This window comes from Pistacia vera, unplaced genomic scaffold (genome assembly GCF_008641045.1).
Source record: "Pistacia vera cultivar Batoury unplaced genomic scaffold, PisVer_v2 Contig543, whole genome shotgun sequence".
Classification (NCBI taxonomy): Eukaryota; Viridiplantae; Streptophyta; class Magnoliopsida; order Sapindales; family Anacardiaceae; genus Pistacia; species Pistacia vera.
In genome coordinates this window covers 67,782-84,762 of record NW_022196383.1, presented here as the reverse complement: position 1 = coordinate 84,762, position 16,981 = coordinate 67,782, and the positions used below count along the sequence as shown (strand labels likewise).

At 32.8% G+C, this 16,981-nt stretch overlaps 1 protein-coding gene and 1 pseudogene across 1 annotated transcript; one reads left to right on the top strand and one right to left on the bottom strand.

The window, feature by feature from the left end:
• Nucleotides 1-4,743: 4,743 nt before the first annotated feature.
• On the bottom strand, nucleotides 4,744-10,943 carry LOC116107629 (annotated as a pseudogene).
• Nucleotides 10,944-13,791: 2,848 nt separating this feature from the next.
• LOC116107612 (probably inactive leucine-rich repeat receptor-like protein kinase At3g28040) lies at nucleotides 13,792-15,503 on the top strand. The gene is made up of 2 exons (XM_031393903.1): nucleotides 13,792-13,814; nucleotides 13,903-15,503. The coding sequence occupies exons 1-2, from the start codon at nucleotides 13,792-13,794 to the stop codon at nucleotides 15,374-15,376; spliced, it is 1,497 nt and encodes a 498-aa protein (XP_031249763.1). The 3' UTR covers nucleotides 15,377-15,503.
• The last annotated feature ends 1,478 nt before the right edge of the window (nucleotides 15,504-16,981 follow it).

The following is a 16,981-nucleotide window of genomic DNA, read 5'->3' as shown; positions in this document are numbered from 1 at the left end:
CGAACAACCCTTTGTGCTTATCGAACGATTTTCAAATGGGGGCGTTCGGTTCGTTTGCAACCATAGTCTATTGACTTTATTGATTGAAGGAAATTGGAACGAGTATGGGCTAACCACAATGTTTTACATTGCTCTTACGATTAATTGTAATATGATATTGTGAGGATTATGCTCTTGTGTGATGAAACAATCAATCAAGGCTTATATCATCAATAGTTATATGATTTTATGAAATTTTGTAATTTGTCGCAATTAAACACAATGATTCTTTTGTTTCTTTTTTTCAGTTTCAACTTGATTTTCATTTGAGATTGAGTTGTATATGAGATTCTATGTTAAATTATTTTTTCACAAATATTTGTCTATTACAAAAATATTAATGATCCATTTTATAACTTATGGATCATTGAACTTAAAAACCTGAAAGTTAACCGGCGTATCCGGACCAGCTTACATATAACTCAAATAATCCTCAAGGTCCATTAAAAATTCTACAAGTCCAAAGGACCAAATAAGTCATAATATTATTGTAGTATGTAACCTCAATATTTGATTATAGAAACTCAAAGAAAGAAGCCAACCTCTTTTAACTTACTGACTAACCCCTTACAAGCAAGGGCGGATTTAGCCCTTTTGAGGGTAGACCCAGGCCTATCCTCAAGTTTTAAAGAAAAATTATTAGTATATAGACCCACAAAAATTGTTATTAACATATATACCCAGACCATCCTCGAATTTAAAAAAAACGAAAATTATTATACATATATTTAGACCCACAAAAAACTTGTTATTAATATATATTTTCCAAGCCCACATCATATTAAAAGTTTAAAACTCTCTCCACTCTTCTTCTGGCTCCACCTGCTTTTTATAATTTTATCCCCAAAATTTTTTACTCTCTCATTCTCTCGTTCTCTTCCTCATGCTATTCAATCTTAAAACTTTTAAGACTGAAATTGTTGAAGCTTTCACTACTCAAGATGTCACAATTAGTTCTGTTTTCTATTTTATCAGTTTTAGGTATGTGTATTACTCATTTCAATTTAGTTTATTTTAGGGTCAAATCGTGCTCTTTTTTTTTTTTTTTTTTTTTAGGTTTTTTATTCTAATTTGAGAGGAAAAGACATGGATCTTGTGAGTTTATTTTGTGTTTTGTGTCTAAGAATGAACTTGTTTTCCCAAATTAAAACTTTAACTATATTTTAAAACGTTACCATCCTGCTACTCAAAATAAATAAATAAATCTAAGTTACTATCTATGTTTATATCAAGAATTTTTTTTATTTTTATTCATTCATATTAAAAGTCAATGCAATGTTGACTTTATTTAAATTTTGGTTGACTTTAGTTTAGGTTAGGTCTGGTTAAAGTCATGAAAATTTATATTATAATCTTTAGAAACAAAAAAAAAAAAAAAAAAAAAAAATTAGAAGAAGGTTTTGCTCAAGGTTTACTTAACTCATTTACTCAAATTTTTGCTTTTCATGAATTTATTCAAATAGGAAAGTATTACGTTGTTGCATTCTTTTTTCTTAGGTTCTTGATATTGTATTATTTTCTTTGCTTAAGGTTTCATGATTTTATTTTTAAAGTTTTTACTAATTGTTTAACAAATAATAACGGAGCCGCGGAGGCCCTCCCTCGACAAAAATCCTGGATCCGTCACTGCTTACAAGTTCACCTCTTGAATCTTGTTCCTATTAATTTAGTTTAGTTACATTTTTTTATTGTTTGTATTAAATTATAGTCCATGAATGATAGACGCAATAATACGCCTACTAAAATACGTGGCTATTTTAGGTGAAGTATGACTTACTACAAGCTGTTCAACAACAACAAAAGCAAATTAAAATTATTTATAATCACAAAATCTATTAATTAATATTTTTAAAAATATAACTGATGAGACGATTTATAGTTTAAAGAAACATATCAATTATTCACAGCAGCAAAATTATATATTTTTCAGTAATAATTACCATATTTCATGCAAGCTACCATTTATGACTAATTTTATATAATTATAATTACGAGTCTTAGTAATTTGTGGTATGTAATTTAGTTAATTATTTTTATTATTTGACTCTTAGTTATCATATCTTTTATTTTTTTATTTAAGAAATCCAATTATAAAAATAAAGCATAGTTGACGCATTCTAAATTAAAGGATCAATTATCGTCTTTAAATTGCAAGTTACTGGTTTAGTCTTCATTTTATTTTATTACCAAAGTTTAATTTCGGAATATTTTATCATTTTGTGAGGTGATGGAATGTTAACATAATAAATTAATTTCAGGACGACCATTGAATTATAATACCTAAAAAAGTTAGGTGATGGTGATGGAATTTATTTCAAAAATGAATGAGCACATCAACATTCCTAGCCGACTAAAGCCTCTAATTTTGACTAATTCCTTAAATTTAATTAATTAATTTGTCTTTTAGGTTTCGTATAAGTACTTAACAAGTGAAAAACTATTATTAATTAACATTCACGTTTGATTACCAACTAAACCCCCCGGGGGTGTTTGGATCATATAATGTTTTATTATAGGGAGATATTATATTAACGGAAAGAAAGATTACCTTGAAGATTACTAAGAATGTTTAAAAACTGTGTTTGGTTTTTCAAATAAATTGGTGAATAATATATTTGGTTGGGAGGATAAATGGGTGGGAATGTTATATAGATTACCAAATTGTCCTCATTTTTAAATATTAATATAATAGTATTTTTTTACTATTATTTTTTGAACCTTTTTTTTAACCCCTTACTTTTCAGATTTAGCAAAAACACCCTAGCAACCAAAAGCACCCCTACCCACCCCAGCCACCACCGCCAGTAGCCACCGACAGTGCCACAGATCTAGTTGTGACGTTGACAATGCCACAGATCTGACCGTGAATGGCCAGGTCTTTAGTTGTGAAACGACCAGAAAGGGCCTCACTAGCGCACGACCGACCATATACGACTAGTCATACACCATTATGGTGACTTTCGACAGTCAACGGCGGCTGGCGGTGGTGACCAAATCTGGGTACAACAACATTTCATGGCATTTCTGTAAATAATGAAAATAACAAGGACAATGTCGTCCGAAAAATTTAAAAAGTAAGGACAAAAGGGTTTGCATGAGTGAATTGGGTGTTTTGTAAATATTAACAAATATAAGGCTAATTTGGACCAAATGCTCTAAACTTCGTCATCTGCTCAATTTAAAAAATATTACCCCAGTTATCTAATATTGCCCCTATCCAAACGGGCCCCTCACGAAAAATGTTCATGCTTTATACAAATCAATTTATGCACGTTTTCAATTTCTTTTTGGCTATGCCACTTGTATTGCACCAAACTACTTAATATATTTATTATTTAAAGATTGTATTTCATAATTATTGTTGATGTTTGCTTAATCTACGATATTTATCCCAAGAGGCACAATCACAAATCACTTCTCAGTCTCATTGTAACAGCACACATTTGAATGATGATCAAACATCCAAAAGTCATGAAGCAAAGAGATAACACACTAATCAAAAATTAACTCAAAGTAAATCATTCATATAAATTTGAATCATTGTATCAAGGTTACATCAAACCCTAGCTAAACAACTCAGTTCATACTCAAAACGAAATAAAAGAACAAAAATAAACTGAATCAAGATTCATCATTGAAAAACAAGCAAAAGATGGAGAATCTTCTCTAATTTGAAGCTCAAATCTTCATAATCTTCTCCTTCCATGAGCTGCCTCCCAAATGACGAACCAAGACTCTTTTCTCTTCCTTTTCGCTCTAATTTATACCTCTCTCACTTAAGGATCAAGCCCTAGCAAGCCAAAACGCATCGTTTTATTTTTACATCTGATGCAGGTTTCGCCGCGACAATGACTTTCAGGCCAAATATGAGCATGATAGAGTCTGAATCTGGAAAAGTGTTAACATATGAATTGTAGCCCTTTAAATTATCCTTCTGGTCGTTCAGGAATCAGCCCAATCTGAGGTCTACAGCTCAAGTTATGGCAGAAATATTGAAGCACGTCCAAAGACATTTTTTTCTCAGTTCCAATGTACTTTTCACGATTTCAAACCAAGTTTCCACCCTTGTCCAATCAGAATTAGGAAAACCCAAAACATGAAAGTTGTAGCTCTTCTTCTTAGCTTTCCAAAGCTTCTAAATTCAGGTCATTCCAAGTTTGCAAGCTCAAGTTACACATTTACGTTCAAAACTGTCATTTATGCTCAAATCTCGTTTAGACTTGCAAAGACAAATTAATATAATTAGGTAGCAATTATGACCCAAATTGTATGAAAGTATCATAAATCCTATAAAAATTCAATGCAAAATCACAGTGTAAAATATGATTCACTTAACAATGAATTCCAGTTCTTTCCACATTCATTGGAGACTTCGTCCATGTTTCTGTTTTACAAATATGACATTTTCAGAGCATTTCTAATAATATCAAGCATTATTCATATTTTGGCATTGATTAGCGTAATATATGCCAATTACTGGATTAGCATTATTCAGATCACATTAATTTTTCGGGACACATTACTTTTTCGCTAACAAAACCCTGGAAATGTAATTAACCCATATATTCAAAGTTATAACAAAAATTAACTTATTTCTACAAACAACTTTGATTTCAAACAACTGCCTTACAAATGCAAAGGATGATGTAAAAAAAAAGGACGGGTAAAAGTAAAAGTAAGAGAGGATCGCTTATATCATCAAAATTACAAATAAGAATCAAGATATCCATATGTGCCTCTTATTATACTGAAGTAAACTAGCATAAGTCCTGTCCCATATTCCTATAAAAAAGACTCGTCATCTGGACTAAGAGATACTCCCGATATCTCACCGAAGAAATCTATCTCTTGCTGCATTTTGAAATCTCCCTTGGTACTATACACATGCACAAAGTCTGCAGGTTCGGCAACGACCATGAACTGTCCATCCAATGAGAAGCGAACTGATCGGATGGCCCCTAAGTTTCCTTTAAGTTGCAACTGGCACAGACAGCTTCCTTATATCCCATACTCGGCAGGTCTTATCCTGATTCCCTGTGCAAAAATGCGTCCATCTGGGTGCCATGAAGATGCAAAGAGTAATCCTGGTGACCAACCACTGTGGCAACAGTTGAAATCATCAAACAAGAGATTCTCATGGTCAATAAAACTACACACTACACGATCCACCTTACAAGTCTATTCAAATAATTGCTTATAAGGTTGGAATTCAGCTACTAATAAAAAGCTAAAAAAACAAAATGTCATCTGTGAGACTCATGTTGCCAAACATCTCCATTGCTAAACGGAAGTCATAAATGACAGAAATGTATGCTTCCAAAATCTTCAGAAAATGACACAAGGCACAACAAATGTTAAAAATTTGGATAAATTTCATTTGGCCAGCGTTATTTTGAAGCGATTAAATACATAAAGCTTCAACTGGCTGCAAATAAATTCAAACAAAAACCATCCTTCTATTTCATGACTAAGGCTATTATAAGAATGGCCCCTAAATTCCAACGAGGGGAATGCTTCCTAAACCAAACCATTAAAGTGACTGAGGAGAGTAGATGCAGCAGGAAAAGGAAAATGGTTTCAGTGATTGAGATTGAATTTTTTTTTCATAAAAACAAAATAAGTACTATATTAACAATAGTAAAGAACGAATTTTACCAATAAATTCCAACTTGTCATTTCATCAACACCAAATTTTTTCTTCAAATAAAGAAATTTGCATCTGAATTATATCAAGCCAAATCCAATATCCAATTAGGAAAGAAACATACCTTCCCATTTTGTGAATCAATAAGCAATGCATCTTTGTGATCTCCAACAACAAAAACTTGCAATCAGGACTCATTGATGTATGTGTGCATCAAAACGAGTTAGTCATGAGAAAAAGATATCATGCCAGGATCATAGAGCTCTAATTACCACCAACAACATAGCCTTTGTTGATTCATAGAATCATAACTTGACAAACGAAATCTAACTTTTTTTTTTTTTTATGTACACAACTTCCAAATCATACGACTGCATACATAGTGGGGTTTTCATTTAACCTTTTATTTTACCCCTCAAAAACACACAGGAACAAATGAAGAATAGTACAAAGTAGCTCCTCCAGAGATTGAAAAAATCACATATGTCTTCACATCACACTTGTCTACTTTTCTTCCCTATAATCTACAGTTAATCAAACAGAAAACAGGAAAAAAGCCATGACATTATGGGGAGAATAGTAAGATCCTAGCATGTGGGTAGCAATCATGCCAGCATCTCATATCTTAAATTTGAAGCAGAAACTCAGTTAAACTCAATTTCCTATTTACAGGTTGAAATCTAAAGAAATCAGCTGCCTAAAACCTTTCTACTAGATATATTATCTGGCAAAGCAGTTTAACCTTTGAGGTTCTAACCTTATACAAATTGAAAAATGGGTGGTCAACATAAATGAAATGAACTAGAATGGTTATAATCAAACAGGTAATATCTCTAAGCAGTTTAAAAAGCTTACATTCACTGGCCAAGGGAAACGGTTAGTGATTTAAAAGCTGAAATCTCGCCATATCATATTCTCTTACACCAAGTCATTGTTGGATGCCATTAATGGGTCCCACCCCTGCCAAACAGATTTTAGATCACTATCCCATTGAGATAACAAGTCCTCCAAAATAATTAGGAATAATCAACTACCTCGCACTGTCATATATCTCCAACAGCATTTGTTATGGAATTATCATCACAAGTCATCCGGTACAAAAGCTTACTCCAAGCTTATCCAAGCGCTGAAGCAGTAAAATAAAATCAATGTCAAACATAAAAGAAATCTATAAAAGCAAGGAATATAAAATGAAAAAAGTCTGTATAATTCCAATGCACAAAACTTTCTGCCATATCCAACATAAGCCACACCCCAGCCAGTAAACTACAATGAATATTAACATGATTATATTTAAAGATCATGAAAAGAACCAGGACAAAAAAGCAGCAAGAGAGCACAGTCATCAATGTAATTATACCATTACAACAAGAGCAATACAACTAATATATGACAAAACTGCAATGAAAATAAATTAATTTTAAAAACAACAACTCTATCAACTAAAATGTCGAATAACTTTTGCACACACACAAAGAAAGCAATGAAGATAGCAATCCATAACAACTAAAGGGACTCCATTCAAATAATATATGGAGCAGAATCCAGAAAATCAAGAGTTAAGGAAAAAGTTATAAAATACAAGTGATAATTATAAGCATAATCATGATTTTTTTTTTTTTTTTTTTAATAGAAGTATAATCATAATTCCCGAAACTGTTTATACAATAGAATCTTAGTTGCAAAAGGAACCTCTATTATCTTAACGATTAACCACTATCGGCTTTTCAAGCTGCACTACTAGTTACAATAACAAGTTTCACTGAAGAAGCAAAGTAAAATTTATACTTTTGACTTGAACTTGTCATGTCCAATTGATAAATGCCAACAGCAGAAGCAGCTTTAGGTTGCTGAAAGTGTTTAAAAATTTATGTTTTCCCTAAAGTTCCCCTCAGCTTTCTTGCCTATTTGTCCGCTTGACACAAGGGTATCCCCAGAGTAAAAATTTCAACTGTTAGCCCCATTTATACAATCAAGAAAATTCCACTACTCATATGTCCAAGATGCAGCTACATTAGTGCAGATTCCCAAGATTGACAAAGATTTGAATATGCAAACTAAATTCTGGACAATCCTAATCGCAAAGAATAACAATTTTGAAGACCTAGAATAGTTTCAAATGACAACCTAGGAAAAGTTGATGCCCATTCCTTCACAATAAAGTTTTCTCACTCACTAATTCTTTTAACAGTTCATTTGATTTCTTTAGTCACCTCAGTTTAATGCAGTCAAAAAGCTCTCAAAAGGTTAGGAAGAGAAAGAAATATAACTGAATACTCAATAAGAGAAACCTTAGCCTGACAGGGTTAAAGGGTAAACAATTGGACACACACAATGCTTCAAACCATGAACAGTTTAAGTGCAAGAGGAGTTCGAGATTTTCTTGCAAAGTCTGGAACCACTCTCCTATACCTTTTCATCACTTATTATTTGATTCACATGTGATACTTGTTCCACTAAATGGAGAATATTTGGTGTCAAAACAATTATGCTTGGCGGCTAATTGAGAACATGACACTTCTGTTGCCTGAATGGACCGACTTGACAAGTGAACACCTTAGAAACACTAGGATGCCAATTTCTTTAGAGGCCTAAGACTTCTTATGTTTGGTCTCCATTAACACAAATCAGTTGTTTCTTCTGCCAAAATAGCTGTTTTTTCAATAGCCTAGTTTAATTTCCCCAAATTTCTCCAATGCAATCCTTGAAAACTCTTCCTAGGGGCAATTGTGATGACAATCATGTCATTCATTAATAAAATCCTATGGATGAAAGGACTTCTTACCTGTCATGTACTACAGGTTCAATGGAACCAGGCTTCTTTACTACCTTAAAAAACCAACCTCAAATTTGTTAGATCCAAATTACTGGAATATTCCTCCCACATTTATTTCAAGACATATAACCTTTCCTTCAGTCGGAAGGGTCATGGCAGATAAAGCATGGTTAGCAAATAGACTAACATTACACTCAGTGTTGTAGTTTGTATAAGATGTTTAAGAATAGAGGATGAACAACTTTATTTTTACTATAACATAATAAAGTTTAAACTTCCAAATATTTGTATAAAAATTTACAGATCGGTCAATATATGTCATTACATAATTAAAAGATATTCACATTAGTATAACTTCAGATTGCATATTCAAGTTAACATAAAAAGGTCAGAAATGGTTGTTAGCCCTAAGGCTTTTAAAGCTTGATTTTGATATTAAGAACATTTGACGAAAATTTAATACAAAAAGCAAAAGGAAGGAGAAAGAAAATAAACAAAGATCATTGTTTATCTGCAAGAAAGAAAAAGGAAACACAAAAACTAAACGTATACATATATATTCACCAAGATATCTTTATAGGGTTTAAAGCTGTGGAAAAAACTGCAAATGAATCATTTCACCTTGCAAATTAGCTCTCCTTGGAAACCGCCTGCACCATAAAATTTCCTTCACTGCCAGAGTGCTTACTGCTTTTTGCGTAAAACCTTCTAATAAACTCCCCGCATGTTTCTACATTGCCAAATAGTTAAAGTTACAAACTACTTCAGAAAATTATATGTAGTGAGATGAATCCACCCAAGATTTACTGTATGAAACAGAAGGAATTACTCAAATTATGTATACTAAAAGATTAAAACAAGCCTACTGTTAAGCATAAGCCTATCAATATACAATTTACTCCCCAGATTATGCCATATTTTTATATAGAATTTTCGAACTCAACCCGTTCACTGAAACATTGAAAAATTCCTTTGAAAGAAATTTCTTTCAAAGAACTTTTTCCAGTTCTATAAGTTACTCCATAGCAAAACTAAAGGTGTACCCTTTTGCTCTAAATATAGGATTCGTTATGTGTACATGGGTAAGATAACGAAGTAATTTGTATACCTCATTAGGGGCTATATGTCCTGCGAAATTGAGAATCTCCGACAAATTGGAAGACACTGTTGACCAATGCTGACTGAATAATTGGACATGAGGTAAACATCATGTTTCGAAGTAGCCCGACCAAGTTCCTGGCTGCATACCAATTACAGAAAGTTATCGAACAATGAAAAATATAAAGAATACCAAATTCAGCCATTACAACAACATCAGATATTGCCAAACTACGGATATCAAAGAAAAATAATACACAATGACTATATACTCTTAAGGGGAGAAGTACTTTAAAAATCTCCCCTACATGAGCTTTTCAACATAAACTGTATAACTGAAATATTTTCAGGGAACAAAAGCTTGCCACACACAATCAGAATAAACTTTTATTGTTTTTTCTTATTTTGCAGCTTTCCTTGGGTGCCAAAGGTATCAGAAAGAAAATCACAAAAGTAAAAGTAACACTCAAGGCAGAGTTAGCACATGTGAAAACTTGTCCAATGACATTCCACCCACTACTATTTCATTCCAAAACAAACCTAAATTAATAACCGTGTTAACTATATTATTGCTGTGGTTAAATAGCTCAAGATTCCACTTCCAAGAAATTGAAGATCAAAGTTTAACATATTATGAGATACAAAGTGAAAGGGGGCAACTATCTTCCTACAACAAGGATAAACACATACAGATCAAACACCCACATAGCCAATAACTAACCCCTGCCATTAACAAAACTGAACCGGAAGTGAGGTAATGCAAACTTAACAGTGATTAAATGAACAAATACATGAATAATGTACAAAATTTTTCTAAATAACTTGAAATGCAGCTAAAAAGTAACAAAATATAGCACTTAAAAAATTTACAAACCTGGAAATGAGAATAGTAGCTTACAATCTGGTGTTATGAAAAAACTCATAATAGTTTCCACTTTTTTGCGTTTGTTTGCATTCCTAAAACAACAAATTAATCATAATCAAAAAATTTAAATTCTCTCACCTTCCCGATAAACCAAAAATAATAATAAAAAAATTCATACAAAATTGACAAACCTTGTCCACAGCTTCACCAGATGAAGGAACGTTCTCATAATTCTTGTACTGCTGAGCCTCGTCAATCTGTAACTCTCCCTCGTTATGTTCAAACTGTCCCCACGGAATCCCCTGTATGTCCTTGCCTCTCCGCGCTTGAGCCGCCGGTATCAGTCACCTTCGTCAGCTGCTTCAACAAAAGAATGATTAAAAAAATTAAATATAGGACGACGTCTTGGGTCTAAATTTGAAGAAAAGTAAGATAAGAAAGGTAGGGAAGAAAGTTTTAACCATGTCGTATTCATTAAGCTCGTTTTCAGCGGGAGCTATAAAGTAATTTTCATCGTCCATAAACGGCCATGTCTGGTTCGTAATGGAATGCCTCCAAGACATGCTATTGAAGAATGAAGTTGAAAAGTAAAGAGGAAGGTGAAGATGAATAAAGTGTGGAGTTTTAGTAATGATAATTAATAATTAAAGAGAAGTTGGGTTATCATTTGTCGGCTAAAACGGTTTGTTTTATTGATGGAGAGAGCACGCAAACGTCATGTTTTGTGTGTTTGTATTGAGAATGAGAGAGGGTTTTCTTCTACGACTGTTATTTCAATAATCAAGACGACTACGTGGTCCCTACGTTTTTATGTCTACGTGGCATTTCCATTTAAATTGCCTATCCATTTATGGCAATTGATTTAAGATTCCATTTGGGCCTTGGCTTTTCACACAGCAACTCGTTTTCATAACGTAAATACAATTAGGGTCACAATCTTCTCTCAAAACTTTTGATACGTTATACATTGATCATAATTGTCAATTCATAAAGGAGTAGATGGAACCCATAACAAGTAAAAAAATTCATTTATAAATTGATCAATTATGAGTTTTCATACAAGTAAAAAGATTTATTATAAATTGATCAATTTAGAGTTTCTATCAAAATTGTGAGAGAAACTTTTAATATTGGTTATGGACTAAACATTTTTTTATTTAACAATTCTAATATGTATTAATTAATTTAATATATAACTAAGTGTATACTATATAGTCTATAGTTATAACTCTTCTCCTTACCAATTTTTATTAAATAAAAACGTTAACATTTTAGATCATTTTCACATCTAATTAAATCTTAACCATCCATTTACGTTAGTCTACCATAGGGTTGTAAACGAACCGAGCTATCGTGAACACTTGATGTTCGTTCAATAATAGCTTGATGTTCGTTCAATACAGCTCGATTCGACTCGATAACAAACTATTCACGAACAGTTTGATGTTCGTTGATAATGTGTTCGATCGAGTTCAAACATGGGGTATTGATTTGATTATGTTCACGAACATATTACATTCAAGTGATCCATCCGTTTGGCGAACACTTTATTCGCTTATTCGTTTGTTTATGTTTGAAAACATGATATATATTATATATATATTTATATGGTCTAAGTTTATTAAGGATTTTCTATAACTTAGTGTTAAAAATATAATTCTTTTGACTTTAAAGTCCTTAGTCCGAGTTGCATTAATATCATTTTTATATTTTTTTTTCTTTTTTGTATAATGTTGGTTTAGTTTGGATGAATTTTTTATAATAAAATCATAATAAATATTAGATGTTTTTGTTTTTTTATACATATAATATGTTTGAATTTTTTTTTTTTTAGATGTATCAATAATTGATATATAAGTATATAACATTTTAATTAATAAATAATAAATTATTATAATACATAGCAACATTTAATAACATAATGATTGTATCATCAAGTGATAAATAAACTAACAAATTTAAAACATAATAGTTTTATATTTTTTCAAATGTAATCAATAATTAAATTTATAAGATAGCATTTCAATTAATAAATAACAAATATAATATGGTAAATTGATGAATATAACATATTGTATAATTAAGTGATAATAATATGACAAATTTAATAACATAATAGCTTAATTATATACATAAACCCAATAACCAACAAACTAACTTGCCCATCCCAAATTTGGTGTGTATTTTTTATTCGAATGAGTTATTCAAACATGTATTTACAAGTTATTCAAACGTTTAGTCGAATGATCACAAACCTCATTTTGTTAATCGAACACAGAATTTGTTTGAGTTCCAACACGATTTCACAACCCTTGTGCTTATCGAACGATTTTCAAATGGGGGCGTTCGGTTCGTTTGCAACCATAGTCTATTGACTTTATTGATTGAAGGAAATTGGAACGAGTATGGGCTAACCACAATGTTTTACATTGCTCTTACGTTAATTGTAATATGATATTGTGAGGATTATGCTCTTGTGTGATGAAACAATCAATCAAGGCTTTATTCACATAGTTATATGATTTTATGAAATTTTGTAATTTGTCGCAATTAAACACAATGATTCTTTTGTTTCTTTTTTTCAGTTTCAACTGATTTCATTTGAGATTGAGTTGTATATGAGATTCTATGTTAAATTATTTTTTCACAATATTTGTCTATTACAAAAATATAATGATCCATTTTATACTTATGGATCATTGAACTTAAAAACCTGAAAGTTAACCGGCGTATCCGGACCAGCTTACTATAACTCAATAATCCTCAAGGTCCATTAAAAATTCTACAAGTCCAAAGGACCAAATAAGTCATAATATTATTGTAGTAGTAACCTCATATTTGATTATAGAAACTCAAAGAAAGAGCCAACCTCTTTTAACTTCTGACTAACCCTTTACAAGCAAGGGCGGATTTAGCCCTTTTGAGGGTAGACCCAGGCCTATCCTCAAGTTTTAAAGAAAAATTATTAGTATATAGACCCACAAAATTGTTATTAACATATATACCCAGACCTCCTCGAATTTAAAAAACAAAATTATATACATATATTTAGACCCACAAAAAACTTGTTATTAATATATATTTCCAAGCCCACATCATATTAAAAGTTTAAAACTCTCTCCACTCTTCTTCTGGCTCCACCTGCTTTTTATAATTTATCCCCAAAATTTTTTACTCTCTCATTCTCTCGTCTCTTCTCTCATGCTATTTCATCTTATAGGAAAAATGAGTTTTCCGGACACAAATGTTGGCGTCGGAATAAACAACCTCTCCCGATGAAATACGACGTTAGGGGAGTTATTTATCTTTCCCGGTGCAACGCAACAATGGTATCATAGTAGGCCTGGATATCTTTTAAAACCTGTTGCGATGCAGAATCAGCGTCACCATAGGTCTTCGAGATATCTTATATAATTACACGACTTTGAATGAAAAATTTAAGAATACTACCTTACTCTGACTTTAAATTTTTATATGCAGGACTTTGTCACACAATAACTTAAGTGGTTCAATTCCAAAATCCATTTCGAAGTTAAACAAGCTGAAGATTCTGAAGTTGGAGTTTAATGAGCTAAGTGGAGAGATACCACAAGAACTAGGAAAATTGGAAAATCTTCTAGCTGTAAATGTTTCATATAACAGACTCATAGGAAGGCTCCCTGTTGCTGGTGTATTTCCCAGCTTGGATCAAACTGCATTGGAGGGAAATTTAGGCCTCTGCTCACCTTTGTTAAAGGGACCTTGTAAATTGAATGTTCCAAAGCCTCTTGTTCTTGACCCAAATGCATATGCCAATCAAATTGATGGTCACAGGCCAAGAAGTGAATCCTCAAATCCAAAATCCAGTCGTCGCATGTTCCTTAGTGTTTCTGCAATTGTTGCGATTTCTGCAGCTGTTATAATTGCATTTGGAGTGGTAGTAATTAGTCTATTAAATGTATCAGCCAGAAGGAAACTTGCCTTTGTTGATACTGCCCTGGAAAGCATGTGCTCAAGCTCTTCGAGGTCTGGAAATATCACTGCCAGTAAGCTGATTCTGTTCGATACAAGATCATCACCGGATTGGATCATCAACAATCCTGAAGCCCTCCTGAAAAAGGCGGGGGAGATTGGCGAAGGAGTCTTTGGTACTGTATACAAGGTACCACTGGGGGCAGAAGGAAGAATGGTAGCAATCAAAAAGCTTGTTACATCAAACATAATCCAACATCCTGAAGACTTTGAACGAGAAGTTAGAGTACTGGGAAAAGCAAGGCACCCGAATTTGATATCCCTGGAAGGCTACTATTGGACACCTCAATTACAACTTCTAGTCTCAGATTATGCACCAAATGGTAGCTTGCAAGTCAAGCTTCATGAAAGACTCCCTTCAACTCCACCGCTTTCTTGGACAAACAGATTCAGAGTAATACTTGGAACAGCTAAAGGACTTGCTCATCTGCATCATTTCCGTCCGCCTATAATTCACTACAACATAAAACCCAGCAATATCTTGCTTGATGAGAACTTCAACCCCAAGATTTCGGACTTTGGCCTCGCGAGATTGTTGACGAAGCTTGATAAACATGTGATGAGCAATAGGTTTCAGAGTGCAGTAGGGTATGTAGCACCAGAATTGACATGCCAGAGCCTGAGGGTGAATGAGAAATGTGATGTTTATGGATTTGGGGTGCTGATACTTGAGGTTGTGACAGGGAGGAGGCCAGTTGAATATGGAGAAGACAATGTGGTAATATTAAGTGACCATGTGAGAGTAATGTTAGAGCAAGGGAATGCGTTGGAATGTGTGGATTCAGGCATGGGAGATTATCCAGAAGATGAGGTTTTGCCAGTGCTCAAATTGGCCCTGGTTTGCACTTCTCAGGTGCCATCAAGCAGGCCTTCCATGGCTGAAATCCTCCAAATTTTGCAAGTCATCAAGACCCCACTTCCTCAAAGAATGGAAATGTTCTAAGAACATAATTTCTTAATTTGACCTGTTGACTTTATCGTTATTTTTGTTTAAATTGGTGTGTTGTACCCTTATCGGTTGTAGTATATTTAAAGCTGGATGGAATATACCAGTTGTTTTTCAAGTTAAAAAGAGGTTTATTATTATTATTATTATTATTATTATTATTATTATTTTCTCAAAACGAGACATCACAACAAACATACAAAACAATATGGTTCAATCAAAATGAATCATTGTTTTAACTAACCAGTTATCGATAACTTAATGATGCGTGTTTCCTACAACATGTAAATGTAGCAAGTATACTAGTCACATAAGTAATAGAGTGATGAGTAGAGTATCGTTCCCACGAGGATAGTGTTACTAAATACCGATTTCCCTAGTTTAAATCCTAATTGAAGAAACATTAAATTAGATTTATGAAAAATTAACAACTAAATACAAATTAACAAAATAAAAATGAATGATAATGAAATTAAAGCAAAACCCAACAACTTAACTAATTCAACAATGCTAAAAAATGCTAAGGTGTTGATTTCACCTAGATACGTTAACCCAAATCATATAATCTATTACCCAAGTTCTAATTCCTTGATTGAAAATCGAATTCCCTAAGTTGTAAAATATACCTTCTCAGGCTACATTTCCCTACTTATCCCTATTAAGCTTCCGCACCCAACAAAATGAAAATTAATAGTTGAAAGTTTTTTAAGCTTTATAGAACTCTATCTAGATTTCATAGATCGCTAAACCTATCTCTAGCGTTTGCTTAATCTACGATATTTATCCCAAGAGGCACAATCACAAATCACTTCTCAGTCCGCATGTGAACAGCACACATTTGAATGATGATCAAACATCCAAAAGTCATGAAGCAAAGAGATAAACACTTAATCATAAAATAAAACTCAAGTAAAAATTCATATAAATTTGAATCATTGTATCAAGGTTACAAACCCTAGCTAAACAACTCAGTCATACTCAAAAACGAAATAAAGAACAAAAATAAACTGAATCAAGATTCATCATTGAAAAAACAAGCAAAAGATGGAGAAATTTCTCTAATTTGAAGCTCAAATCTTCAATAATCTTCTCCTTCCATGAGCTGCCTCCCAAATGACGAACCAAGACTCTTCTCTTCCTTTTCGCTCTAATTTATACCTCTCTCACTTAAGGATCAAGCCCTAGCAAGCCAAAACGCATCGTTTTATTTTTACATCTGATGCAGGTTTCGCCGCGACAATGACTTTCAGGCCAAATATGAGCAATGATAGAGTCTGAATCTGGAAAAGTGTTAAACATATGAATTGTAGCTTTAAATTATCCTTCTGGTCGTCAGGAATCAGCCCAATCTGAGGTCTACAGTCAAGTTATGGCAGAGAAATATTGAAGCACGTCCAAAGACATTTTCTTTCAGTTCCCAATGTACTTTTCACGATTTCAAACCAAGTTTCCAACTTGTCCAATCAGAATTAGGAAAAACCAAAACATGAAAGTTGTAGCTCTTCTTCTTAGCTTTCCAAAGCTTCTAAATTCAGGTCATTCCAAGTTTGCAAGCTCAAGTTACACAATTTACGTTCAAAAATGTCATTTATGCTCAAAACA

What these genes read in the sequence shown, in the direction of transcription:
- LOC116107612 (XM_031393903.1), top strand. Translation starts at nt 13,792, where the DNA reads ATGCAGAATCAGCGTCACCATAG. An exon ending in CAGAATCAGCGTCACCATAG is followed by an intron (nt 13,815 to 13,902) that starts GTCTTCGAGATA and finishes TTTTATATGCAG; the next exon opens with GACTTTGTCACACAATAACT.